General features: G+C 54.6%; 1 protein-coding gene across 1 annotated transcript; it reads right to left on the bottom strand.

The window, feature by feature from the left end:
* Window positions 1–374: 374 nt before the first annotated feature.
* Window positions 375–26,767, bottom strand: ADGRD2 (adhesion G protein-coupled receptor D2). The gene is made up of 22 exons (XM_011988695.1): window positions 26,712–26,767; window positions 25,763–25,830; window positions 25,198–25,410; window positions 24,244–24,885; window positions 23,835–23,933; window positions 23,363–23,448; window positions 22,932–23,216; window positions 21,326–21,437; window positions 19,834–19,957; window positions 19,352–19,457; window positions 10,824–10,979; window positions 9,441–9,544; window positions 9,077–9,179; window positions 8,619–8,772; window positions 7,938–8,071; window positions 7,746–7,861; window positions 6,670–6,790; window positions 1,917–1,958; window positions 1,765–1,833; window positions 990–1,112; window positions 695–725; window positions 375–460 (listed from the first exon to the last, which is right to left on the bottom strand). The coding sequence occupies exons 1-22, from the start codon at window positions 26,765–26,767 to the stop codon at window positions 375–377; spliced, it is 3,030 nt and encodes a 1,009-aa protein (XP_011844085.1).
* Window positions 26,768–27,835: the final 1,068 nt, after the last annotated feature.

Raw genomic sequence — 27,835 nt, 5'->3', positions numbered from 1 at the left:
AATCAGCAGGTGCCTGGGCTGAGCACTGAGCCTGCCCCTGGGAGGAGCCTGGTAAACAGGGCTCTTGCCTTGACTGGAAACAGTCGCCTGGCCGAGGCTGGGGCCGTGTGGGTTTCAGATGGAAGGAGTGTTCCCCGAGGGAAGCGACCATCGGGCAGGGTCCCCATGGCTCCCCTGGGCCCGGCTGAGCTCCCCAGGCTTCAGTCCTCTCCCTGAGCCGGACCTGGGGTGTCCTCACCCTCCCACAGTCCCCCCTGCCACTGCCCAGCCCCTGTCATGCCCCCATCAGCTGGTGACCTGCAGCCTTGGAGGAAAGCACTTGTGCCTCAGCTGGTTTGGAAGGCTCTGGGTCCTAGGGCATCAGGCCGGAGCCCTCAGAGGGTGAGGGGGGGTGCTGGACTTGGGGGGCAGAGAGAGGGGAGGACAGAGGGAGGCAGGCTGTGCTCCTTGGCAGCGCCCGCTCAGACTAGGGTTCCATGACCTACTCTCTAACGAAGCTCTCCCAAGGGGTACTGCCTGGTCCCCGACAGGCCCCCAGTGCTCCCAGGGGACCTGTGGAGTGAGGGGAGGGCCTCTGCAATTGTGGGAGGTTGGGTATATTGATTTCAAATCACTTCCATCCTGGTACAGGGGGGCTTAGCGGGTGTCCTGGCCCAAAAAGAAAAGAGGAGACCTGCTGAGGTGGGGACTGTACCTGAAGCTTTGAATGCTGTCAGTTCCACAGCCTGAGGACAGAGGGGCTGTCACAGGGGTGGCTCCCACTCCTTCTGCTGCCCCTTGCCCTGGGGATCCTTGGCTATAGGGGCCTCTGCCAGCTTGCGGCCAGCAGCTCCCCGTCCCTGGGCCCCTTCAGCCCAGGAACAGAGAAACAGATCCTAGGGAAGCCCCCATCCCGGCCCTACCCAGGCCCTGTGGCTTCCTGACCCTGCCTGCTGGCCTTGCCAGCCCCCTAGCAGAGCCCTGTGTGACCCACGCTGTCCCAGCCTCACCTGTCTCTCCGGGTTTGCAATGGAGGAGAAGGCTGAGGGGGTTCTAGGGCCATAGGTCCCTAGTGAGGAAAATGCAAACTTTTCAGAGATGAAGGCAGGGAGAGCTCTCTCTGCTCCCCCATCCTGGGAGTGGGGCCCTCAGGATCCAATACTCTAAGAATCCACTCCAAGGTTTACCTCACAGATTAGTAATGAGGCCCAGAGAGGGAAAGGAACTTGCCCAGGGGCACACAGGAGGTGACTGGGAGCTAGGATTGGAACCTCTGGCCTGGCCTCGAAGTCATTCAACCCATGCCCTGCCTCAGAGTCCCGACCCCATTTACTCACCATCTCCAGGAATCCCCTAAACCCTTCTGCATGCAGCCCCAGGGAAGGTCACCCTGGACAAGTCTATGCCTGGGCCAGGCCCCAGGAGCCCGGGTTTCCTGGCAGTGGGGAATGAGTGACAGGACATTGCTCAAGCCACAGGGCTGCAGAGTTTCCTGGGCCCTGGTTTCCTTTTTTCAGATGGACTAAAAGGATCTGCCCTTGTCCTCCCAGCTCTGCCTGAGTGCTGGGGAAACTGAGGCACTGGGCAGCATCCCCACCTGGGTGCTGAGAGTACCTCTGAGAGCCGCGAGTCTCCGGGGTGGAGCCAAGGCTATGGGGCTCCCTCGGGTTGCCTCCCAGGAACCTGGGGGCCTCAGGCTGGTCCCCCAGCTGGCAGGGCTGGCACAGGACTGAAAGGAGAGGATGTGGGGGCTGGGACCTGGCTCTGGGGGCCTCCCGCCCCCACCCACACCCCCAGCGTCCTGAGCACCTCGGCCACCTTCTTCTCAGCCATCCTCTGCAGGGCGCTCCGCACCTGGGGGAACGCTTGGAGGTCAGGTCAGGGACCCTCCCCACCCCTCGGACCCCCCTCCCTGCAGCCGGCGCCCCCAGACTCACCTCGTCATTGCAGGCAGCATAAACCAGGAAGATGTACAGGCCCTGAGGACAGACCCAGCGAGTGGGCGATGCCTCAGCCCTGAGCCCCCGACCCCATCCCCCATAGCCTGGCCTTGCCTGGGGTCCCGGCGCCCCGCAGGGGCAGAGACACTCGCAGAGATACCCAGAGACAGGCTGATGGGCAGTAAGTCGGCCCTGCCCTCGTGCCTGCCTGCGGAGGGGTAGCTGTGGCATTTAGCAGGACGGGGGAGCAGAAGGGGTTTTGTCCCATGCAACCCCAACCTTCAGCCTCTGCTCACCAGGCAGCCTCTCTGACTCCAGCCAGTCCTCTGTGCCCCATCCTGGGCCTGTCCCATCCTCACCGTCTCGCTATGCTGTGCGGTAGGGTTAGGAGGGGGACACCTTCCTGAGGCTCCAAGGCCAAGTCAGGTCCTGGGACAACAGCCCTGGGAGTGCCTTCTCCCTGTGCCTCTAGCTGAGTGGCCTTCACTTCCCTGAGTCTCCGTCTCTTCATCTGGAAAGGGGAGATGAGGCCGGGACTTGGCTCCTGAGGGGATGGGAGGTGCTGCCTGTGAGGGACTCACACAGTGGCTGGGGCGGAGCTGGCTCCCTCTTCCCACACCGTGGGACCAAGAGGCCCTCACCACCCTCCCTGCACCATCACATCTGGGCCCTCACTTGACCCTCGCAGCAAGTCTGTGGTGGGGGTGGATTCATTCTCCGCATTTGATGGAGAGGGACCAGGAGCTGGGGGTGGGGGACAGAGGAATGGGTCCTAAGCTCCAGTGTGGTCCAGCCCTGAGGCTGTCCTGGGATCACCCCTGGGCAGTGTCACAGGCAGCTGCTCCTGTGCTGCGGCCCAGGCAGGACGGCACAGGTGGGGGCCTGGAATTCCCTGGGGCCTTCCAGCCTCCCAGGCCTGAAAGCTGGAGCCCAGGAGCCTGGCTGGTCTCCCTGGTGCCCAGGCACCAACTGTGGTGATACCATCACCCCCATTCTCCAAGACAGACCCCCAAAGACTCCCAGGTCCCCACGCCCAGCCTGTTCTTTCTCTGTAGCCTCTGCACTGCCTTCTCCATTCCATTTCCTTCTACCCACTCCTCACCACCCAAAGGCATCTTTCCAAATGCTGACCCAAGAACACCAGCACCTGCCTGACGCCCTGCATGGCTCCCAACTACCCCAGGACAAAATTTGAGCTTTTCTTTCTTTCTTTTCTTTTCTTTCTTTTTTTTTTTGGACAGAGTTTTCACTCTTCTTGCCCAGGCTGGAATGCAATGGCACAATTTTGGCTCACTGCAACCTCCACCCTCTTGGTTCAAGCGATTCTCTTGCCTCAGCCTCCCGAGTAGCTGGGACGACAGGCACCTGCCACCACACCCAGCTGATTTTTTGTATGTAGTAGAGATGGGGTTTCACCATATTGGTCAGGCCGGTCTTGAACTCCTGACCTCAGGTGATCCACCTGCCTCAGTCTCCCAAAGTGGTGGGATTACAGGCGTGAGCCACTGCGCCTGGCCAAGTCTGAGCTCTTTACGACAGCTTTGAGGACCCTATGCTGTCTGCCCCCCACACTCCCTCCTGCCCCATTTCTCACCAGCCTTACCCCTCATGCCTCCCCGCCATTTGACCCCACCATGCCCCTCCCCCGGCTTAAAACATTCTTTTCCCCCTCTCCATACAGCTGTCAGGTCTTGGCTGAGAGTGACCCCCTCCAGGTGGCCCATTCTGCCTCTGAGGAGCTGTTCCTCTGTCCCCACACTGCCTTGACCAAGGCCCGTTTTCTCTTGGCCTCAGTCACGACACACTGTGGTTGTGTGGTTTTAATGTCTGCCTCTCCCTCAGGCTGAGAATGTCACAGAATTCTTTGGCCCTGGGCATCTCCATGTCCCCCAGCGTGCAGGCCAGCCAGGGCACGGGGAGGTGCTAGGGGAGTGCGTGTTGAACAACTGAACAAAACAATGAGCTCACACTCGTGGGATTCCTAGCACGTGCCAGGTATCGTGCGTAGCCTTGGCAAATGTTATGTCAGCCAAACTCCACGATGATCCCATGAGGCGGGTGGGAATCTGATCCCCTTCAGTTAGATGTAGAAATGGAGGCCGGGTGCCACTTCTCCAGGCCTCACAACAAGGCTCTGTCCACCAGGGCAAGTGTGAGCTACGGCTGGTTATGGCAGTGAGGCTTTGCTCTCCCTGGACACAACCCGGCACAGGGGCCAGAAAGATACAAATGACTTACAGAGAGTGAATGAGGTTGGGCAGAGTTTCATCCCTGAGTCCCAGGCCTCCTCCCTGGTCACTTGGTCACCCTCCTAAGAGTGGGATGTACCCAACTTATACCCAAGACTGACGGAGAGTGACAGGGGGATAGGGATGGAGGTGGAGTGCGAGGGGAAGACACAGAGAGACCTCGGTGGACACAGAGAGAAAGAGACCAAAGGAGAGGTGAAGGGAAAGGCTGTGCCTGGGGAGAGGGACTGAGAGAACAGGGCCCTGAGCCCAAGAGGGTCATGTGACTGTCAGCGGCAGGGCCCAGACCCCACTCCTGCCTTCTGAGCTCCTGCCTAAGGCAGCCTCTCCTTGCCTTCACCAGGTGAGCATCTCAAGGGTGATCTGAGGCTGCCTTAGGCAGGGGCAAGAGAAGGTCATGCACATGGAGATGGAGAGGCAGAGATAAAAAGACCGGTGTCAGAGGGCTGGGCATGGTGGCTCATGCCTGTAATCCTAGCACTTCGGGAGGCCGAGGCGGGAGGATCACTTGAGGTTAGGAGTTCAAGACCAGCCTGGGTAACATGGTGAGACCCTCGTCTCCACTAAATATACAAAAATTATCCAGGTGTGTAATCCCAGCTACTCAGGAGGCTGAGGCAGGATAATCGCTTGAATCTGGGAGTCAGAGGTTGCAGTGAGCCGAGATTGTGCCACTGCCCTCGGAATGAGACTCTATCTCCAAAAAAAAAAAAAAAAAAACAACAACAAAACCAACCAACAAAAAACAATCCGAGGAGAGAAGTGGAGAAACATGAAGACAGACCCAGAAAGAGCCAGGTGGGGTCAGTGCCAGAAAAAACATCCACGGCCAGAGGGTGAGAGGGGCACAGGGAGAGGGGGATAGTGACAGAGGGGGAGCCTGAGAGACAGAACCAGAGAAGATTCAGGGACCAAGATTGGGACAGAGAGAGAGGAAGGAGTGACGGGAGGGAGCTGAGACGGTGCGACGGTGGCATTGCCCCATGGCTGTGTCTCTGCCCACCTGAGAGGCACAGGTGAGGACGGAGAGCATCAGGGATCCAACGCCCCATGATGTGGAGAGGGGCACCTGGGAAAGAGCTGGAGGAATCGCCATGGCAACAAGATGCCACCACCTGCCCCATCGTGTGACAGGTGGAGAAGCCACGCCAGGGGCCAGCCAGACTGAACCCAGCCATGAAGCCCTGGGGGGCGTGGGGCTTGGAAGAGGGCTCCCCTGCCTCGTCCCCTCACTGAACACTTCATTTCTTCATCGTGGCCATGGTCTTCCTGCTCTACCAAGGGCAGCTCCACAAATCCAGGGGCTTTTTGCTACCTCATTTCCTGCTGTGGCCTGGCACCCAGCACAGTGCCTGGTACACACCGGGCGAGCTGTGAATAGCACACGGATGAATGAGTAACTGGGTCCAAGCATGCTCCCAGGGACCAGCCAGGACCCATCTGCAGTCAGCTGGATGCCCTGTGGCTGAGAACACAGACTCTGGAGTGGTGTCCCAGCATGGATGCTGCCTCCTGGGGGGCCTTGGGCAGGTGACCCCATGAGGTCTCAGTTTCCCCACTTACAAGGCTTGTTGAGAGATAAAAATAGGAGCCTGGCCTGGGGCTCAGAGGGAGCACCCAGGCACTGTGAGTGGCTGTTACTGCCTTGGCTCCCATTCTTCAAGGAAAAGATGGAGGGTCCCCAGCTCGGAGGGCACACGGACCCTGGGTGGAGTTTGCACCTGACTTCCTGAGCCTGGCACAGTCCAGCCTGGGTCCTCGCCCACCTACCTTTTGGCCCTGAGGGGGACCCGGGCCGGGAAAGCGGGGAGCAAGAGGGGCAGGTGACAGGGAGAGGTGCCTGGCGGAATGGTCCAGGGAGGTCGAGGGAAAGGGAGGGGCCAGGAAGGGCCTTGGTGGGCCTCCCTGACTCCCAGCACCCAGCCCCCTGGCTGTCACTGCGGTTAATGTTCTGGTCCTCCACAGACCTGCCAATCTCCCAAGAGGGACCTAGTTGGCCCCCTCCCTGACACAGGCCCTGAGAGACCCGGGGAGCCCGGGCCCTTTCCTGCAGCCTCATGAACAGGCCTCCTCACCAAACCTCTTCTAAACGGCTATCCCAGCAGGCCGCAGACCCCAAGCGGGAGGTGACCGATGCTCTGCATCCCCTCCCCAGCTTCCTGGCAAGAACTAAGTGGCTCTGGCACCAGCTAAGGGGCTGGAATTTCTGCCAGACCCTGAGTGTCCAAGCACAGTGAGCCTTAACACCCTCTTTCTGGGCCTAAGCCTCCGTAGCGGGCAGAGGGGCCCCAGGAGCCTCCTGCACGAACCGCTGGTTGATTGGAGGTTGCCTGTTCCCCCCACCCTCAAAACTCCTTCTTAGAGAGAATGTCCCAGTTGCTGTTGAATGTCTCCTATGATGGAGGGCTCACCCCCCGCCCCAGTCCCTGACACCCCGGTCGTCCCCTCCGAGCTTTCATGCATATCAGGGCCTAGTCCCAGAAGATTGGGGCTGGAGGTACCTGAATGGAGTTGAGGCCCACGGCAGCGTAGGCCCAGGCGGGGCTCAGGTGCACCAGGATGCCCACCAGCCAGGTCAGGCCCAGGACGGGCAGCAGGACCAGCACAGGCTTCACCGTGGCCCTGTAGGAGGGCAGGCAGGGCTGACGGGGGTTGGAGGCCTGGGGAGCTCCCCGCAGGGTTCCAGGGATAGCAGCACCTGTAAGTGCCTGGAGTGGGGTGGCAGCTGAGGGCTAGGGCCATGGCTCAGCAGGACTTAGAGGGAGCCAGAACCTTTGACTGGACTTTGTTGCCCCCTCCTCAGAGACAGAGGTGGCATGAAGTAGGGTAGTGGCACTTGGGAGATGGGGTCCCAGCCCCCAGCCTGGCTGGAAGGAACGGGGTGGTAGCTGTTCAGAGCAGGGGCCGAAGCCTGAGCAGTGGGAGCAGCAGGGATGGGGTCAGGACTCCCTTCTCCCTCTCTAAGGGCCCTGGGGTTCCCTGGCTTTTCGGGGATCCCCCCCAGCTTGGGCTGCCCTGTGCTTGGTGGAGGATGGGTGGGGAAGGAGAAAGCCAGCAAGGAGGCAGGGCTGGGAAAAGAGGCCAGCGGGGTCCCCCTCTTGCAGAGCGTGACCCCGGAGGGCGATGGGGGTCTTTGGCAGGAACAGGGACCCAGGTCCTCACCCTGAACTTGAACTTCTGGAGCTAACCCTGAACGTCTGGGGCTAGCCCTGATTTGAGGGTCTCCCCTACTTTGTCTCCTGTAGGCTATCAGTACCTTCCGTAGACAGTGTACCCCTCGAACAGTGGCTGATGTCCACAGCTCCCTCACACGGATCAGTGACCATCCCCACATGTGACACGCATGGATGCACGGGTGCAGAGGTGCATGCTGACACAAGTTGACGTGCCCGAGCATGTGTGACACAGATGCGGGGACACATATGCACCCATATACTCAACACAGACTCGGGCATGGCCACACGGCCACGCTCTGGACACAGACTCGCACATGCTCTCGCCCGGTGAGCCTCATGCCTGGCGCTGGCTGACCCTGCACTTCCCGCTTCCTGTTGGCCCCCCTGTTCTGGGGCCTCACCATATCTGGGTCCAGATCTGCTCCTGAAGGCAGGGCTGTGGGCTCAACATGCGGGCACGGCGGCGGGTGCTGGACACGGTGACCATCACCACACGGGCCAGGATGCAGGTGTTGGCCTGGAGACCTGGGGTCAGTGGGTGAGAGGCCTTCCCCGTCCCCAACACACCCCTCCCCTGCAGGTCCCCCGCTCACAGTCAGTACGAAGAGCACAGGCCCCACGAAGGCCCAGATGGCATATGTGTGCACGTTGAGCCAGCAATGTCCAGGGGCCACGTAGTCACGGGGGAGCATGGCCAGGGTGACTGCCACAATGCCCACAGGCATGCCTAGGGGAGGGAGAAGGGGGTCTCAAGGCCGGGTCACCTGCTCTTTCTTCTCCAGGACCCAGAACCGCGCCCGCCAAGCTGCAGCTGTCCCCTACTGGAGGTTGTACTTGGGGCACTGGGGAGGTCCAAGGAGCAGGGCTGGGGGCTCTGATACTGTTGGGGTGGCATTGGAGCCACAGTAGTTTGGGAGCGGGGAGAGTTGAGGCTGCTTTGGAAGCTACAGCTGGGCGTCTCCAGAGATGGAGGCTGGGCGACTGACTGGCTTCAGATTTGGGGAGACAGCACTGTGGATGGAGAGGGGAGGCTGGGAAGTGGAGACGGATTATGAGGAAGGGGCTTGGGTAAATTGGAGGTTAATAGGACTAAGGAAATTGAGGTCATGTCAGAGATGGGTGCTGGGTGTTGCTGGGTGCTGGGTGATGCTAAATGCCGGATGCTGAGTGGTGCTGGGTGCTGAGTGCTGAGCGTGGGGCCGTATTAGATGGCAGGGTCGGCCATGCAAGGTACAGCTGGGAAGAAGAGAGTGCGGGCGCAGAGCAGGCCTCACCCCAGCCTGTGGCGTGGTAGAGCCGCATGCCTGGTCCCGGGTGCATGCTCACAGCTACCACCTTCCTCCACAGCAACAGCCCCTCCACCAGCATCCAGGAGAATGCCGCCAGAAAGAGGAAGTGCATTGCGACTGTGACAGTCACACATGCCACCTGTGGGAGTGGGGGAGGGTGGGGATCCCCACCTAGGTCCAAGGTCAGACGCAGGTGCAGGCCGACCCCGCAGCCCTGTGCCCAGCCTGGCCTTGCCAACCCAAAGAAGTGTCAGCGGGTGAGGCCTCTGAGCAGCAGCCTGGGCCCCGCTCCACCATTTGGAGCCTTTCCTCCCTGGGCCGGGCTCCTCCCCAGGGAAGTGGAGCCAAGTGAAAATGGTGGGGGGCAGGGGGTCACCCTAGGAAAACCCACAGGCACTTTCCCAGGCTTCCCTGGGCTTCTGGCCCGCCCACTGACCGCCCACCTCATTGGCCTTGGCCCACTCGCTGGTCATGAGGAAGCCCTCTGCACAGGCCAGGGAGAAGGTGAGGTTCTTGTGGACTGTGGTTCGCTCTGACTTGGGGACCCTGGAGAGGACAGAGGAGTCACTTAACAAGACCACTGCCGGTCCCCACACTCCGCAGGCCCCTGTCCTGCCCGGTCCCCTGTGCCTGAGCAGGTGGAGGGAAAGAAAGCAGCTCCACAGGGGACCCTGCACATCCTAAGGAGAGGCTCAGACCGAGGTTCTGCCGGGACCAAGGGTGGACACCCGACCGATGGGGACATGGAGGCCTGAGCGAGGCGGGGAGGGCCCAGGCTGCCAGGCTACGGTGGTGAACCCTCCTCACCCGGCCGCCAGGAAGAGCAAGAAGGTGGTGGTGAGGGCGCAGAAGGACACACCACAGCCAACAAATGAGAGAGTCCTCAGCAGCGACTCCTCCTCAGGGCCTCTCTGTGTGGAGGGACAGAGAAACCCCCTGGCACCACCCAGACCCGACCCAGGCCAGACCTCGCCCCGCCTGGTGACTGTAAGGCCCCCCATGCCATATTCACGTCTGCAGTGCAGCAGCAGCCAGCAGGGCCCAGGCCTGCACACAGTAGGCATTTAATAAGCAGGTGTGAGCATGTCCTTCTCTCCTGCTGGCTCTTCCTAGACTGACCCCAACTGGCCCAGATTCCACCGACTGGACAGCTACTAAGAGCGCTGACCGATGTGCTCACGGGGAGGGATCCTAGGGACCATGGAGTGTCGTCAGAATGGGGCTGTGGGTGGATCGTTCATGATGTGGAAAAGCATCCACGCTCTGACTTTTCTTTTTTCTTTTTTTTTTGAGCCTCACTCTGTCCCCCAGGCTGGAGTGCAAGTGGCGCAGTCTCAGCTCACTGCAACCTCTGCCTCCTGGGTTCAAGTGATTCTTGTGCCTCAGCCTCCTGAGTAGCTGGGACCACAGGCACGGGCCACCATGCCCAGCTAATTTTTGTATTTTTAGTAGAGATGGGGTTTCACCATATTGGCCAGGCTGGTCTCCAACTCCTGACCTCAAATGATCCGCCTGCCTTGGCCTCCCAAAGTGGTCGGATTATAGGTGGGAGACACCATGCCTGGCCCTGACTTTACAGGAAAAGTGCATTTGGTAGCCTGTTTCTCTAACGTGCCCCTCAACATGCCAGGTGACCCCAGCATTCCTGAGGTTCAGGTCCCATCTCACCTGACTTCTCAGCAAGTGACCACTCAGGGCCCCTTTCCAGCTCCAGTGAGTCCAGCCCCTCCTGATGTCCCCTTAGAGTTTCCCCTCAACAAGTTGTTTACAATTTATTATTTACTCATTTATTTTTAGACAGGGTTTTGCTCTGTCACCCAGACTGGAATGCAGTGGCATGATCTTGGCTCACTGCAGCTTCGACTTCCTGAGCTCAAGCAATCCTCCTGCCTCAGCCCCCTGAGTAGTTGGGACTATAGGCGTGAGTCGCCATGCCTGGCTAATTTTTGCATTTTTTGTAGAGATGGAGTTTCGCCATGTTGCCCAGGCTGGTCTTGAACTCCTGGGCTCAAGTGATCAGCCGCCCAAAGTTCTGGGACAACAGGTATGAACTATTGCGCTCAGCCCTGTCCCCCACAATCTATGACAGCTGGCATCCCTCAGAGGCTTCTTCTTACTATCTATTGGCTCTTCTCTTCACCTCCAGCTAAGGACCCCCCTCCTGACACCCCCTTCCCACCGTGCACTCACCTGTACTTCATAGATTTGCAGCAGGACGGCAAAGCTGGTGCTGTGGTTGCAGAAGCAGGCGGTGGAGTCCGGGTACAGGGCAGCCACGGAGCAGCCCGTGGTGGCCCAGGCACCCCCTGTATATGGGCTTGGGGGATGGGGAGGGAACAGAGGGCTCTTGAGATAAGGTGGACAAGGGGGTGAGGGGCCAGGAGCAAGCAGGGGAAAGGCTCTCCCCAAAGCCTGGGGCCCATCACCGCCCTGCCTCTAACCAGCTACGTGACCTTGGGGAGTCACCGCCCCTTCCTGGGTCTCAGCTTTTCACCTATAAAATATGCTTGACATTCTTAGGATGGTAGGAGGGCGGGGCTGATACCAGTGATCGCTGTTTATCAACTTCATTAATTACTGAGCCACTGGGACCAAGGTTCCCTACCTCAGCTAAAGATCCAGGGCAGGGAGCCAGGCTAATCCCTGGAGCCTGCTCTGCTCCTTCAAGAGCCCTAGGGCCCTGGCCTCAGATAGATCAAGTTCAACACCCATTTGACAGATGAGTCCCTTCCTAGCATCTCACAGAGTGAGTGCTTCCTCCTGCACATACTCTCATGACAGGGAGCTCACTGCCTGCTGGGTAACACATCCTCCTGCCCCAGCTTGTCCTAGAGCTGGGAGGAGCCTGGAGTCACCCTGAAAGGCAGATGGTGAACGGAGGTCAAAACCATGTGTAAGTCTTGCCTCATCCCCAAGCAGAGTGGACATCTTTTTAAAAAATCATCTTAAAGGCTGGGTTCGGTGGCTCACTGTAATCCTAGCACTTTGGGAGGCCAAGGCGGGTGGATCACCTGAGGTCAGGAGTTTGAGACCAGCCTGGCCATCGTGGCAAAACCCTGTCTCTACTAAAAATACAAAAATTCGTTGGGAGTGATGGCGGGCGCCTGTAATCCCAGCTACTTGAGAGGCTGAGGCAGGAGAATCGCTTGAGGGACATGGAGGTTGTATTGAGCCAAGACTGCACTACTGCACTCCAGCCTGGGCGACAGAGCAAGATTCCATCTCAAACAAAACAAAACAAAAACAAAAAAAACCTTGGAAATGGAAACTAACCTGATACTGTAGTTCCAGAAAGCACAGACAGGCTCCACCAGCTTGTGACGGAAGGTCTGGAGGCAGGAGACAGGGACAGGGCAGGTGCATGAGCGTGGATTGAGCAGCACGGTGCAGGTGTGAGTGTGGATGGGAAAGGAGAGAGACCAGGAGAATGGAGGGATGCCAAGGACTCTGCATTTTAGGGACCGGGGGGGTTGCCCACCATGCGTTGTGGATGAAGGGGCAGAGGGGAGGCAGAGGGAGGAGAGTGCAGACTTTCTGGTGTGGAAGGTGGAAAAACTGGGAACGCGCTAAGCAGCCATCACTGGGGAGTGGTTAAGCAACTGTGCGTCTCCTCTCCTTGGGATACTGCCTCTGGTAAGATGAACACACAGACCTCTGGCTACTGATGTGGAAAGATCTCTGTGATACGTTGTTCAGTAAAGGAAGAATTCACAACATTGGGCACATAAGCCCATTTATTTCACATAAGCCCATTTATGTGAAAAATTCAGGTCTGCATACTTGTGAAAACACACACACACGTACACACATAGCATGTGTGGGAGCAAACACACAGTGAACTTAACAGTGGTTAGGTCTGGGTTTGAATGTGTTACGATGCATGTGTTAGTTCTTTTGTAATTAAACAATGACAAAAATATAGATTTTATAACATGTCATTAAGCAGTGAAGACACATCAAGCGGCTAGTGGTACCAGCCCCAGTCTAGGTAGTGAAAGTAGCCTGAGCTTGGGACTTGGGCCATCTGTCCTGACTGGCGAGGGTGATGGCAATCACACCTCACTTTGTGTCTTGCCAAGCACTTTCATGTCCTTTATTGTAGCTGATCTTCATAGCAACCTAAGAGATAGCTATAAATTCATGCAATTTCAGATGAGGAAACTGAGGCTCAGAGAGGAGGGTTAACCTGCTCAAGATTTACACAGCGCCATGCTTTGCATGGCTCCACTGAAAGCAAGGGCTTTCATTTTGCAAAAGGAAATACATGCATATAGTGTTATGTGCCCAGAAAACAGCTTAAGTAAAATGCACCAAAATGTTCATAGCGGTTATCTCTGGGTAATAACATTTTGTCTTTATCCTTCTCTATATTTTGTGAATTTGTCACAATGAGTAACACATTGCTTTTATTATTTTTATTTTAACATATTTTAAATTTTTAATGTATAAAAATCTCAAAAATTTATCCTTTAGAATATTAAACAAGGCTGGGCGTGGTGGCTCACTTTGGGAGGCTGAGGCAGGGGGATCACTTGGGCCCAGGAGTTTGAGATCAGCTTGGACAACACAGTTAGATCCTGTCTCTGTGAAAAATACAAAATAAAATTAGCCAGACGTGGTGGTACGGACCTGTAGTACCACCTACTTGGGAGGGTGAGCTGGAAGGATCGCTTGATCCCGGGAGGTCGAGGCCGCAGTGAGCTGTGGTGGTGCCACTGCACTCCAGCCCGGGCGACAGAGGGAGAGACTGCCTCAAAAATAAATAAATAATAAAAATAAAAATATAAGCGAAATTGACAAAGTTCTAGCTAGACTGTCCAAGAATGAAAAAGAAAACATCACTGTAGAGTCTACAGATGTGAAAAGGATCATAAGGAAACAGTATAAACAACTCTGTGCTGGAAATTTGACAACCTGGATGAAATGGACACATTCTTTGAAAGGCGCAAATTACCAAACCATCTCAAGAAGAAATAAAACACTCAAATAACCTGTATCAATCAAAGAAACAGAACGCACAATTAAAAATCTTTCCACAAAGAACACACGAGGTCCAGAGGAATTCACTGGTGAAGCTGATCAAACATTCACAGAGGACAGAACTCTTCCCAACTCATTTTATGAGGCCAGCATTAATCTGACACCCAAACCAGAGGAAGACAGTACAGGAAACTATAGAACACATTATTCATGAACATAAACACAAAAATCGTCAACAAAATACTAGCTAATTGAATCCAACAATATATATAAAAGATATATATATAACCATAATCAAATTACACTGATCTCAGGAATCCAAGGTTGGTTTAACACTTGAAAATCAGTCAGGGCAATTTACTAGATTAATGAAATAAATGAGAAAACCATATGATCATATCAACATGCAAGAAACATTTGACAAAATTCAAAGGCCATTCATGATAAAAATTCTCAGCAAACCACGAAGAGAAGGGAACTTGATTTGATGGACATCTACAAAAAGCCCAAACATCACACTTAATGGTGAAAGTCTAGATGCCTTCCTTCTAAGATAACGAATGAGACAAGGATGGCTGGCCTCACCATCCAATTCAACATTGATCCAGAGATCCTAGCTGGTGCAACAAGGGAAGAAAAAGAAAGAAAGGAAAGGAAGAAAAGGGAGGAAAGGAAGGAAGGAAGAAGGAAGGCAGGAAGGAAGGAGAGAGAGAGAGAGAGAGAGAAAGAAAGAAAGAAAGAAAGAAAGAAAGAAAGAAAGAAAGAAAGAAAGAAAGAAAGAAAGAAAGAGAGAGAGAGAGAGAAAGAAAGAAAGAAAGAAAGAAAGAAAGAAAGAAAGAAAGAAAGAAAGAAAGAAAGAAAGAAAAGAAAGGAAAGAAAAGAAAGAAAGAAAGGAAGGAAGAGAGAGAGAGAAAGGAAGAAGGACGGAAGGAAGAAAGGAAGAAAGAAGGAAAGAAGGAAGGAAAGAAAGAAAGAAAAAAAGAAAGGAAGGAAGAGAGAGAGAAAGGAAGGAAGGAAGAAAGGAAGACAGAAAGACATGGATTGGAAAGGAGAAACAAAAACTGCCTTTACTTGCAGACAACATGAGCATGTATGTAGAAAATCCTAGAGATTCAGGAAAAGAGCTACTGTAAGTACTAAGTGAGTTTGGCAAGGTTGCAGAATATAGTATCATTGTACAAAAATCAATTATATTACTGTATACTAGCAATGAACAGTTTAAAATTAAGAAAACAATACCATTTCTGGTAATATCCAAAACTTTGTAATACTTAGGAATATATTTAACAAAATATCTCTAAGATCTGTTCACTGAAAGGTATATATCACTGAGAAAAAAATGTAAAAACCCTAAATAAATGGAAAGCTATGTCTTCATAATGAATTGAAAGATGCCAGTTCTCCCAAATTGATATACAGAGTCAATGCAATGCCAATCAAAATACTAGTAGGTTTCTATAGACATTTTTCTATAGACATTTATGAGCTGATTCTAAAATATATATGGAAATGCAAAGAATCTAGAATAGCCAAAGTAACTTTGAAAAAGAACAAGGCTGAGTGTGGTAGCTCGTGCCTGTAATCCCAGCACTTTGGGAGGCCAAGGCAGGTGGACTGCTTGAGGTCAGGAGTTTGAGACCAGCCTGGGCAACATGGAAAAATCCTGTCTCTACAAAAAGAAAAAGAAAAAGAAAAATTAGCTGGGCATGGTAGATCGCCTGTAGTCCCAGCCACTTGAAGGGCTGGGGCTGAGGTGGGAGGAGGATCCCTTGAGCCAGGGAGGTTGAATCTACAGTGAGCTGTGTTCATACCACTGTACTCCAGCCTGGGCAACAAAATGAGACCCTGTCTCAAAAAAAAAAAAAAAAAAAAAAAAAAAAAAGAGAAAGAACAAAATTAGGCCATGGTGGCTCACACCTATAATCCCAGCACTTTGGGAGGCTGAGGCGGATGGATCGCGTGAGGTCAGGAGTTTAAGACCAGTCTGGCCAACATGGTGAAACCCTGTCTCTACTAAAAATACAAAAAATTGACGGGGCGTGGTGGCGTGTGCCTGTAATCTCAGCTACTGGAGGCTGGGGCAGGAAAATCACTTGAACCTGTGAGGCAGAAACTGCAGTGAGCCGAGATCGCACCACTGCACTCTAGCCTGGGCGACACCCAGAGATCACACCCATCTCAAAAAACAAACAAACAAACAAACAAAAAGCCCAAAAAACTAAGTTGAAGGATACACTACCTGATTTCAAGGCTTACTATACAGACACATTAATCAGGACAGTATGAAATTAACATAGGGATAGGCATATAGATCACTAGAACAGAACACACAGCCCAGAAATAGATCTACACATATACAGACAATTGATTTCAACAAAGATGACAAGAAAATTCAACGGGAGCAAAGAATAATCTTTTCAACAGTGTTGGAACTGGTTGTCTATATGGAAAAAAATGAACTTCAACCTTTTTACCTTCATAATATATGGAACTTAAGTTGAAATAAATTATACACCTACATGTAAAAGCTAAAGTGATAAACTTCCTTGAGAATATCTTTGTGACCTTTGGATTGCCAAAGCTTTCTTAGATAGGATACAAAAAGCATGAGCTATGCAAGACAAAAATTGATAAATTGGACTTCATCACAATTAAAAACTTATCTTTCAAAGACACTATTAAGAAAACGAAAAGCAAGCCACAGACTAGAAGAAATTATTCACAAGACATATTTCTAACAAAGGACTTGTATCCAAAATATATAAAGAATTCTTACAACTCAATAATAAAACAAATAATTTAAAAATTGGGGAAAAGATTTGAAGATGCATTTAACAAAGGAAGATATATGACAGCTTAATAAGTGTATAAAGAGATGCCCAGAATCATTGGTTTTCAAGGAATTGCAGCTTAAAACCACAATGAGATATCAATACATGACTATTATAATGAATGACATTAAAAACACTGACAAGGATGTTGGCAGAGGTGTGGAGCAACTGGAACTCTCCAACGCTGCTAGTGGGAATGTAAAAATGGTTCAACCACTTTAGAAAACAGTTTGACAGTCTCTTAGGAAGTTAAAATACACTTATGCTACAACTCAGCAAGTCTACTTTCAGGAATCTACCTAGTAAAGAGAAATCATTTATCCACAAAAAGACTTGTATATGAATGTTCATACCAGACTTATTCATAGTAGCCCAAACTGAAAACAAGTCAAATCTCTGTCAACAGCTAAATGGAAAAACAAATCATGATACATCTATATACCTGAATACTACTCAGCAGTGAAAAAGGAACGAGCTACTGAAAAGTGCAACAACACGAATGATTCTCAACAATGGGACCTGAGCAAAAGCCAGGCCTCAACACATACTAGATGATTCCATTTACATGAAATCCTAGAAAAGACAGACACAGGGCTGGGCACAGTGGCTCACACCTGCAAATCCCAGCACTTTGGGAGGCCAAGGTGGGCGGATCACCTGAGGTCGGGAGTTCGAGACCAGCCTGACCAACATGGAGAAATCCCATCTCTACTAAAAAAAAAAAAAAAAAAAAAATACAAAATTAGCCAGACGTGGTAGCGCATGCCTGTAGTCCCAGCTACTCAGGAGGCTGAGGCAGGAGAATCGCTTGAACCCAGGGGGCGGAGGTTGCAGTGAGCCGAGATCGACCATTGCACTCCAGCCTAGGCAACAATGGCGAAACTCCATCTCAAAAAAGAAAAGAAAAGAAAAGACAGACAATCTACGGTTACAGAAAGCAGGTCAGTGATTTCCTGGGGTAGCAGCATGGAACACTGACTGGGAAGGGGCACAAAGAAGCTTTTTGGGAAGGTAGAAATGTTCTAGACCTTGAGTGGGGCAGTGGTACACATGTATATACACTGGTCCAAACTTGTCAAATTGTATGCTTAACATGGATGCATTTTAGCATATGTAGATTTAGACATTTCAATCAATTTGATTTTTTTTTTTTTTTTTTGAGACGGAGTCTTGCTTTGTTGCCCAGGCTGGAGTGCAGTGGTGTGATCATGGCTCACTGCAGCCTTGAACTCCTGGGCTCAAGCCATCCTCCTGCCTCAGCCTCGTGAGTAGCTGGAACTGCAGATGTTGTGCCACCTTGCCTGGCCAATTTTTCTATTCTTTTGTAGGAATGAGTTCTCATATGTTACCCAGGCTGATCTCAAACTCCTGGCCTCAAGCGATCCACTTGCCTCAGCCTCTCAAAGTGCTGGGATTACAAGCATAAGCTACCACGCCTGGCCTCAATCAATTTGACTTTTTTTTTTTTTTGTCTTGGGAGGATATATACAAGAGACTGATAAGCAGTGGTGTGTGTGTGTGTGTGTGTGTGTGTGTCCAAGATTACTGGTTGTGAGCAAAGAAGATAGCTTTCTCTGAAACATTCCAGTGTTTCAGAAGGGAGAAGAAATTTGTGTATTAAACGTGAAATGAAATTTAACATATCTTGGAGATCTTTCCATGTCAGTTTATACAGAAATATCCCAATCCCTATACAACTTTCAGTTGACTATTCCATTGCACACTTGGTCCCTATTACCTGCAGGAGATGGGTTCCAGGACCCCTAAGGATACCAAAACCTGCCAAGGCTCAAGTTTTTTATATAAAATGGCATGCTATTTGCATATAACCTACACACATGCTCCTGTATACTTTAAGTCATCTCTAGATTACTTGTAATACCTAATACAACTTAAATGCTATGTAAATAGCTGTTATGCAATCTTGCTTAGAAAATAAAATATAAATGTATTAATAGCTGTTATACTGTCTTATTTATGCCCCCCAAAATAGAAGTCTATAGATGTTCAGTACAGATGCTATTTTTTCTGAATATTTTCCATCCATGGGTGCTTGAATCCTTGGTGGTGAAACCCTCCCATATGGAGGGCTGACCATATATATCTACAAAACTTTGTTTTTTGTTTTTTGAGACAGAATCTTGTTCTGTCGCCCAGGCTGGAGGGCAGTGGTGTGATTTCAGCTCACTACAACCTCCGCCTCCTGGGCTCAAGCGATTCTCCTACCTCAGCCTTCCCAGTAGCTGGGACTACAGGTGTGTACCACCACGCCTGGCTAACTTTTATGTATTTTTAGTAGAGATGGGGTTTCACCATGTTGGCCAGGCTGGTTTCGAACTGCTGACCTCAAGTGATCCGCCCTCCTCAGCCTCCCAAAGTGCTGGGATTACAGTCATGAGGCACCGTGCCCAGACCTACAAAACTTTTAAAGGAGTCCCCTACTGATGGACATTGAGGTTATTTTTATTTGTATGAAGCACATTCATATGTGAAGGCTCCTGCACACACACTGCAGAGAGTGAATGAATGAATTCACTGCACACGCCGCAGTGAATGACTCCATGAGAACTAACGGGTTTTCAAGTTATGCAGACCTAGAATGAATGAAATCCCAGCTCTGCCACTTACAAGCTGGGGCCAATCACATTAGCCCTCCCAAGTTGTGGATAAAGTGCACAGTTGGAGGAGTAATGAATGCGCCATTCATTAATGCCACCTGCCATAAGGTGCCCCTGCAGTCAATCGCTTCCCTTCCCATTCCCTTGAGGACAATGGAGGTGACTTGCAGGTACATTTTGTGTGCATTATTAGGCCTTGGTTGTCCAATGAATAAATATTGGGGGTTGGGGGAACTGAGCCAGGACACATGCACCAGGATGGCTGCTTCCCAGAAGCGCCACCCAGTACCTGGGCCTGGTGCTGCAGATGAAATGTCACGGCCATGCTGACCTCTCCAGTGACGTCCCACACTTCAGAGGAGATGATGGCTGACCCCACCTGGGTGCTTAGGAACCTGTGGGCAGAATGGGAGCTTTCAAGGGTGGCTGTGGAGGAGGGATGGTGCCTGGCTGGGGCATGTCACTCAGGCCCCTGCGGTGGAGGTGGCAGCCTCTGTGTCCAAAGAGGTATCAGGAATTATGGCACCTGGTTCAGTCTTGCCTTAGGGACTTGCTGGTAACTTGGGTAAGTCCCAACCCAGAAGCCAGAACCCCAGACGGGAGTTGAGCCGTTCACCTCTGGCAGGTGCGGAAGTGTGTGTGTGTCGGGCAGAGGTGGGAAACGGTGGGCCCTGGGCTGCTAAGGACACATGCACCCACCAGAACGCGGGCTCTGGCCTTCCTGGGGAGGGGACACAGGCCCTCACAACCTTCCAGGTGGCGCCTACTCACCTCTGCACCCTGTTTGCTTCCTCTGAGCTGGCAGGGGCCTGGGGCTGTAGGTCCAGCCCCTCTAGGGTATGCTGGAAGACTCTGGAGGTGAACCAGCTGTGGATCACGGTGACTCCAGAGAGGCCTGGCTGAGTGGAAGGGGCACTAAGGCACCACCCGGTGGCTGGGCAAGCACCACCAGCTGGCCCTAAGGGTGATGCTCTCCCCACTCTACAGATAGGGAAACTGAGGCTCAGAGAGGTTAAATGACTTCCCTAATATCACACAGCTAAGAAGTGGAACAGTCAAAATTCCAAGCAGCCACAGTCTATGTGCTTAACCTCACATCTCCAAGGCCCTTTGCCCCTTCCCCTAATCCCCCACCACTGCATGGCATCAAGCACAGGGGGTCTCCCTCCACTACCCACTCCCGAGGGAAGATGTGCGTGGTTCCGTGGAGGAGACTAAGTGAACACCACTATGTGGTGGGTGCTTTTAACCTCATAAGCCACAAGGCAAGTAGTAATGTGCCCATTTTACAGATGAGCAAACTGAGACTCTGAAAGATGAGTAGCACAGCTAGCAATGGTTAGAGCTGAGGTTTGACCCAGAACCCAACAGGGCTCTCGACACCCCCTCATCCTCACCCACCTTTTCCGAGGAGTCGCCTCGCTTCACCTGCAGGAATGTGGATATGGCCGGGCCCCTCTGGACGCCCACCGGGCATTGTGAAGAAGCAGCCCCTCGTGCTGGCCTCCCTCAAGCGTAAGCTGCGTACCTCCAGGCCTGGGGGTAAACGGGGCTGGGTGGCTGGACCTCGGAGTGAGGTCTTTCTGCTGAGCCAGCCCAGCTAGCAGGGTCTGGATCTCTCTCTTCCTGCCATAGGCCTCAGAGTCCACCATTCCTGCTCAGAGAGGTTCAGCAACTTGCCCAAGGCAAATCTGACTTTTCCAATTCCAGGGGAAGGGGGTCACTGAGAAGGGGGGGGCGGTCACCGCGAGGCAGGACCTGAATATTGATGAGTCACCAGAAACTGATGGGAGCCCAAAGGACACGTGTTTGTACCTGAAGCTTCACCACAGGTGCACCCCCATTCAGGTTACAAACATTCACCGAGTGTGTACTTGGGCTTGGCCCCGAGATGCAGAGACGGCTTACCACTTAGCGAGTGTCCCGTGGAGGGAGATAATCCCATTATGTAATTGCCAGAAATGCAATGAGAGACATGTTCAAGGTTCTGGGGTAATAGAGGCGGGAGGAACTGTCTCTCGGTGGAGGATAGAGCTAAAACGGGAAGGCTTCCTAAAGGGGGTGATGCCCATGTGGGGTTCTGAAGGATGTATAGGCATTTGCTAGGAGATCAAGGGAGAGAGGGCATTCTGGATTCAGGGCACAGCATGGGCAAAGGCAGGAAACAGAATGGAGTGCCTGTGGAAGTGCAGACAGCTCCCAGTCACCAGGGCGAGGAGGGAGGTCTGAGTCCAGCCGCGTGGGCAGGTGGGTGCAGGCTCACCAGCATGGCGGTGCTGGATGCGCATTCGGGGCTGCTCTGAGGTCATTGTGGTGCTCAGCAGGGGTGCCAGGCGCTGCACACTCGCCACCAGGGTCATAGGCCCACCAACCACCTGGGAGGATGCTGCATCTCAGCTTCCTGTCACACTCTGCACCCCACTGCTGCCTGCCCTGAGTGCTGGAATGAACGCTCCATGATCTGGGAGGTGGTCCTACCCTCTCCAGACCCTCCGTGGCTCTTTAAGGACTCCAGGATCAAGTCCTGGGTCCTCAGGTTGACATTCGAAGACCTGCGTGCCCCAACCTCCTTCGACCTATCCAATTATATCTCCCAAGTCACCCCATCCTCCTGTTTGCCAACCAGAGCACACTTAGAAGTCTGGGCCATGCCTACCCCTTCGCTGTGGCTCAGTGCTAGACCTGTAATGGGTGCTCAACACTGAGATTGCAAAAGGAAAGCCATGGGTGGGAGTGGTGAGAGCAGGGGAGGGAGGAGAGGAATCTGCATTCATGGGGCACCTACTCTGTGCTGGGCAAGTCACACTGTTCATCCCTAATGCCTCTCCATTGCCTTAGCAAGGCTGGTGTGATCATCCCCATTCCCCAGGGAAGAAAACTGAGCTTCAGTCTGGCTTTCCCCAGTCTGCAGTGCCTCAGATCCCTAATCAACTATGGGCTTGCACACTTCCCAGGATGGGGAGCCCACTACCCATAGCGAATCATTCCATAGAACCAGCCTCCTGTGTTACGCCGTCTTCCCCTACCCCCATGTCCTAGTCCCAAATCTGTCCTCTGAGGCCCACCAGGGGTACCAGGTTTGCTTCTTCAACCCCAGATAATTTGCAGGCACTGTTCATGATTCTTGTTCCCTTCCCTGCTCTGGACTGATCACTCCCAGGCCGACAGCCACTTCTGCCAGGACAAGGTTTCCAACAGCCTCTCCATCTGGACAGCACCTCTCATGTTGTCCAGAGTGTCTGGGCTGTTTAGGCAGACAAGGTGGACTGTCCACTCCGTATAGATCCCCCACTTAAGGTGGTCAGCAGGTTCTTGGAGATGGGGGAGGCTCTTACTAACTGGCGGCTCTTATTTCATTTAACTACAGAAGCTATTGGTCAAGTGCAATTTTTTTTTTTTTTTTTTTTTGAGACAGAGTCTCACTCTGTCACCCAGGCTGGAGTGCAGTGGTGTGATCTCGGCTTACTGCAACCTCCACCCCCTGGGTTTAAGTGATTCTCCTGCCTCAGCCTCCTGAGTAGCTGGGATTACAGGCTTCCACTACCAGGCCTGGCTAATTTTGTATTTTTAATGGAGACAGGGTTTCACCATGTTGACCAGGCTGGTCTCAAACTCCTGACCTCATGTGATACACCCGCCTCAACCTCCCAAAGTGCTGGGATTACAGGCATGAGCTACCATGCCCAGCCTCAAGTGCAATTGTTTGTGGAAATTAAACTTATCAAGTAGACAAAAGAGAAGCTTCTCCCGATAGATGCAGAGATGGAGCCCAGAGCTAGGTGCTGACTCCGCCACAGCTACACAACCAGCTGGTGGCTAGGCTGGAACCACAGCCCAGGCCTCTGCCCACCCAGCCCTGCCAGCCTCACCTCACGGATGGACAGCCATGCGTCAGCCACCTGCTCCTCCAGGACCAGACTGGCCACAGATACAACGCGTTGGCTCAGCTGCTCCCAGGGGCCTGTCAACAACAGCTCAGGGTCCCCAGCCCCGAGGGCCACTACCCTCTTCAGGAAGCGCACAACAGCCAGAAGTGCGGCCGGCCCCAGTGGAGCCATCTCCATCGCCAGGACTTGCTCCAGAAGGCCCAGGAAGCTGGAGGCCTCCGCTGGGGACAGGGTCCCATGGGCTTCGGAGAGGGGGTCCGGGAGGAGCTGTGGGCAGAGGAGCCACTGACCCTGGGTCTGGTTGTTATGAGGGGATCCCCCCAGGAGCCACACCATTACAGGGGAGGAAATTGAGGTGCAGCAAGGTGACCCACAGAGCCCCCAGGCTCGCCAGCCCCTGAAAGGGAGCTCACCACAATGTCATTGGCCAAAGCATTGACTCGGCTGATAACATCCTGGCCAGGCCACGACTGGGCATCCTGCAGCCGATGATAGGTCTCTGCAAAGGAGTGGATGCCAGGCTGGGCCCCGGGCAATACCCCTGCCCAGAGGTGCCAGCCTGTTCAGCGACCTCTACCCACCACGTGCTGCCCAGGGAAGGAAGAGCACCTTGATGGCTGTGTGTCCAGAGTCTTACACACAGTGTTCTAGATAGGGAAACTGAGGCACAGAATGGCAAAAGAGCTTGCCCAACGTCACACAATTTGGATTCACCCTCAGGTCCGTCTGAACCCACTGCTCTGTGGCTTAGACTCCATGGAGACCTTGAAGCTCTGAGATGATTCTGAATTCCCAGACTTTGCCAATAGCTCACCCCCTCTCAGTCTACTCTGGTCCACATCGGCTTTCCCTTCAGCAGCGCCCAGGGGCACAGCCAGGGCGCACCTGTCGCGTAGCAGCAGAGGAAGAGTTGCGGCTCCAGGCAGAGTTCAGAGCCCTCACTGCGAGGTGCCGGGTTCCACGTAGGGCACTCCTCGGAGGGCACTGGCAGGCGCGGGGCAGCTGTTAGGGCTCCCTAGGGGTCCTGCGCACCCTGGCGAGCCAGGATGCACGGCCCCGGGGTTAGGGGGCAATGTGAAACCTGAGAGAGGGACACTGTGGCCAGCTCGGGGTAGGGGTAAGGGGGAGGCTTATGCTGGGACCAGGCTTATGCTGGAGCTCGCTGGCACTGCAGCCTGGAGAGGGCGTGGCCAGAGCTAGGCGTGGCTTGGTTGGCAAGGGGTGGATCGAGTTCCAGGGTTGGAAGGGAAGGATTCGGGGCCATGGAGTGGGGCCGGGGCGGGGCGGGTCGTACCGGGACAGAGAAGGCGCACCCACACCATGGGCAGCAGCGAGGGTGCGATGTCCAGGGCGCCCGGGTCCCAGCGGAAGAGCAGGCCCTCTGGGGGCGGCGCGCAGGCCTGTGCCTGGTGCAACTGCGCGGGACTCAACGCCCGCGCCCACAGGTGGAAGTCGGTGAGGTTGCCGCTGAAGGCGTCACGCGCCGAGAAGCCACCGCCCAGGGAGTCCTGATCCTGGCCCAGCACCAGGATGCTGCCGGACGGCACCGGGTGGCCGGCGCCCAGTCCCCGCGCCCCGGCGCGCCGCCTCCCGTTGGAGAACAGCGCCCAGCGCCCGCCCCTCTGCTCCCATGTGGCGCACACATGGTGCCAGCGGCCGTCGGCGCGGAAGGCTGCGAGGAAGGGCGCGTGGTGCCCACGCACCACCAGCGCAGCGCGCACTACGCCCCCTGGCTCGGCGAAGGCGCGCAGCTGCAGCGCGTTGGGCAGCGCGGGCGCGGCAACGGAGAAGAGCGCGGCGGGGTCGGGCGAGGCACAGTCCCACTGCACGTGAGCACACGCGGTCAGCGCCGCCAGCTCAGGCAGGGGGCTCCGCAGCCGCGCCGCGCGGTCAGCCGTCTTCTCGCCAAACACCAGCACTGCAGTGGTGCGCGCACCTGCGGGGACACGTGGGCCGCGACCTCAGTTTCCTCCCCTGTGAACATGGTCCTGCTCCTGCCCTTTGGCTTAGCGGCGGGGTCTTTCCAGGCTTTGGGCTACCTCCCCACCTCAGGGAGGAGGAAATGCGGGCTAGCGTTCCCCTGCCCAAGAGTCAAACCCCGACGTCCAGTCCAGGGCAAGGGAACCTGGAGATGCAATGGGGTCTTACTCCCGGCTCATTCTGCAAGTATTGTCACTGTGGGCTCCTATCTCTTAAGGTCCCCCGAGCCTCTGCCCCTTGCTCCCATTTCCCAGGGGCCCACACTCACGCCTCTGCGGGGGTCTCCGCAGAGGCACCTCTCTTTGGCCCACCCAGACCAGATCGCGCAGCCGTGAAGCAAGAACCCCATCAGGGGGCTGCAGTGCCAAGTGGCCAAACTGCTGCTCGCAGGACTCTTGGGCCTGCCACCAGCTCAGTCGCTGTCCGGAGAACTTGCATACCCCACCTGCAGTCTCCACCACCTCGCCGGAGGCCACGGGGGCTAAAAACGATAGGAGAGACGGGTGGGGGTGCATTTTGTGGGCATCTGACTCTTCCAGGGCTGGGCGGAGCTAAGGACACTGGGCTTGGAGTCATTCGGGCTGGATGGGGCTGAACCCCGCCATGTCTATGGCCCCCTGAGTCCTGTCCCGTTTCTGAGCTCGTTTCGTCATCTGCACAATGGCAGGAATGAGATGGAAACCAGTGAAGCTTTCCTCGCAGGGCCTGGTATGGTAGGGGTGAAACTAAATGTCACTCTTCCCCTCCTTTGCATTCTAAGCCAATGCATGCCTTGGATCACAGACTTGCTTAGCGGGGGGATGGGGACCCTCCCTGGGGGGAATCCCTCATACCAACCTGGGGCCCAAGGATTCCTTGATTCACCTGGGGAATTGGAGGGGGTCCCAGATAGATTTCTGATCTGGGAGAGAAGAAGACAGGTGGCGGTGGGGCAGCCCTCCCTGCACACTAGCTGTTATTGAATGCCTACTCTGGGGGTGGGTGGGAGGGGGCATTCAGTGGAAGCTGCAGGCTCTGCAGTCAGACCTGAATTCAAATCCCACCACTCAGAGTGGGATCTTGGGAGGGCCCTTCACTGCCCTGAACCTTTTCCCTGCGTGAGGAGTAAACAGGCTGATGAGTAAGAGGGGTCGCCCTTAGTGAGTGCTTTTATTCCATCTGTGCCAGGGCTTATCTTGCGTAACCTTTGCAGTGACCTCATGAGGTGGGATGGCCACTTGGAACCCTTGAAGCTGTGAGTCCCCTTGACTTCCTCCCAGGCACCGCCCTCCCAGAGGTGAAGGTACCAAGAGGCAGAGGAAACAGTAGCACCACGGTGCCATCCTGGATCCAACAGAGCAGGTGACTGACAGCAGGGGTCACAGGCAGGCCAACATGGACTGAGGAAAGAAAGTCACAGGAAAGCAGCTTGGCATCCTGCCTTGCTTCCCCCTTGGATTTCTGCAGGGTCCCTTTGCCCTTTGCTTGGCTCCCAGACCCCACTGAGCTGGGAACCAACCAGTGGGCTGGAAGCCCAGGTGGCCCTCCCACTAGGGACGACATTTACTTGCACAAAAGATGGTCTCCAGGAGCCCCTTCAGGACCGAAGCAAGGAAACACTGTCGCCCTGGAGAGCTGGGAGAGGAGGAGGCAGCAGCAGTCGCTGGCCAGAGAGGGGCGAAACAGAGCTCAGGGTCCCTGCAGGGGTGGGGAAGTTCAGGACCAGGTGGCTTCTTTGTGTTGCTTGGTGTTCTCCGCCAAGGCTCTACTTCCTCAGGCCTCTGCCGAGTTCCCTGGCCTCACCTGTCCACCGCTCCTCGGTGCCGCCACCTCTCCCCTGCTCCCCAAGGTGCGACCATTTCTGAATTTCCCTTCTCCAGACCTGTGACCATGCCATCCCTCCTGCCTGGACTGCCTCCCAGTCTCTCAGTGGTACCTCCTCCAGGTTCGGCCTGCCGTTCCCGCTGGTGGGTGTGCCGCAGCCAGGCGCTGTGCTCAGCGGGGATACCCTAACCCTGGGTGATCTGGGGGTCCCTCCCGTCAACCTGGGGGACTCCGCCAGCAGGGAAGAGCCTCCTGGGTCTCTGCTCCAGCCTTGGCATTACACAAATGTGCCTGAGAAAACACGGTGTCCTGACACCCGGCCTCCTGCCACCTGGTGACAGCATCTGAGCCATCACCCGTGATCATTCACCCCTTTTCCCTCTTTCAGACAGCACGAAAATCCAACATGCCCCTCACCGGAGGACTCGGAGGCTCCCGCGTTTTGGACTCTGAAAAGCACTCCCTCGTTCACGTCTGCCTGGATTCGCGCCCTCAAGCCCCCAGCCCACTTTTCTTGCTCTCCAAACACTTGTTGAGGCCAGAGAGGGAGATGCGAAGTTTGCCCACCACTGCACGTCCGTCCTCTGCGAGGCGCCAATGGGCCTGAGTCAGGGGCCTCCCCTTCACCCGCTGGTCCCTCCCCTGTTCCCAGCTCCAGTTCCTCACCCGCTTTGCCTGGCCTGGCGCCTGTGGCTGTTCACCGTCTGCGAGGCGTCTGCGGGGACTGAAGTCCGGGAAGCGACGGCTGGCTCTCGCTGGTACCAGGAGATCCCGCCCCTCGACCCAGGAGACCCCGCCCCTCGGCCACGCCCCCTTCCGCTCCCCACCCCGCCCTCCTGGGCCCCCCACCCAGCCCAGCCAGCCAGAGACCTGCCTCTAGGTGGGTGGGAGGAGACCTTCAGTCCCTCTCCCCGGGCCTGTTGTCACTACCTTCCCCAAACACACTGGTTAAAGTCACCCGATTAGAAGGGGCCACCTGTGAGACTTGGATTCAGAGCAAACTAGTGGAAGCTGAAGGGTCTTTGGGCTTCCCAGGCCCCTCGGAGGCCAGGATGGTGGGGGAGGAGGGAGCGCTCAGTGTCAGGCCTACTGCCTGCGGGGGC

The sequence above is a fragment of the Mandrillus leucophaeus genome, unplaced genomic scaffold (assembly GCF_000951045.1).
Source record: "Mandrillus leucophaeus isolate KB7577 unplaced genomic scaffold, Mleu.le_1.0 Scaffold335, whole genome shotgun sequence".
NCBI lineage: Eukaryota > Metazoa > Chordata > Mammalia > Primates > Cercopithecidae > Mandrillus > Mandrillus leucophaeus.
Note: the sequence above shows the minus strand (reverse complement) of the source record. Positions and strands in the feature narration are given on the sequence as shown.

Excerpts from the sequence above, each read along its gene's own strand:
- ADGRD2 (XM_011988695.1), bottom strand. The coding sequence starts at position 26,767 with ATGGTCGCACCTTGGGGAGCAGGGGAGAGGTGGCGGCACCGAGGAGCG. Across the intron at positions 19,958-21,325 it reads CATCCAGCACCGCCATGCTG|GCCTCTCTGGAGTCACCGTG; the intron begins GTGAGCCTGCAC and ends CCACTCAGCCAG. Across the intron at positions 10,980-19,351 it reads ATCTGCAGCACCAGGCCCAG|AGCCCTCTGTTCCCTCCCCA; the intron begins GTACTGGGTGGC and ends CCTTATCTCAAG.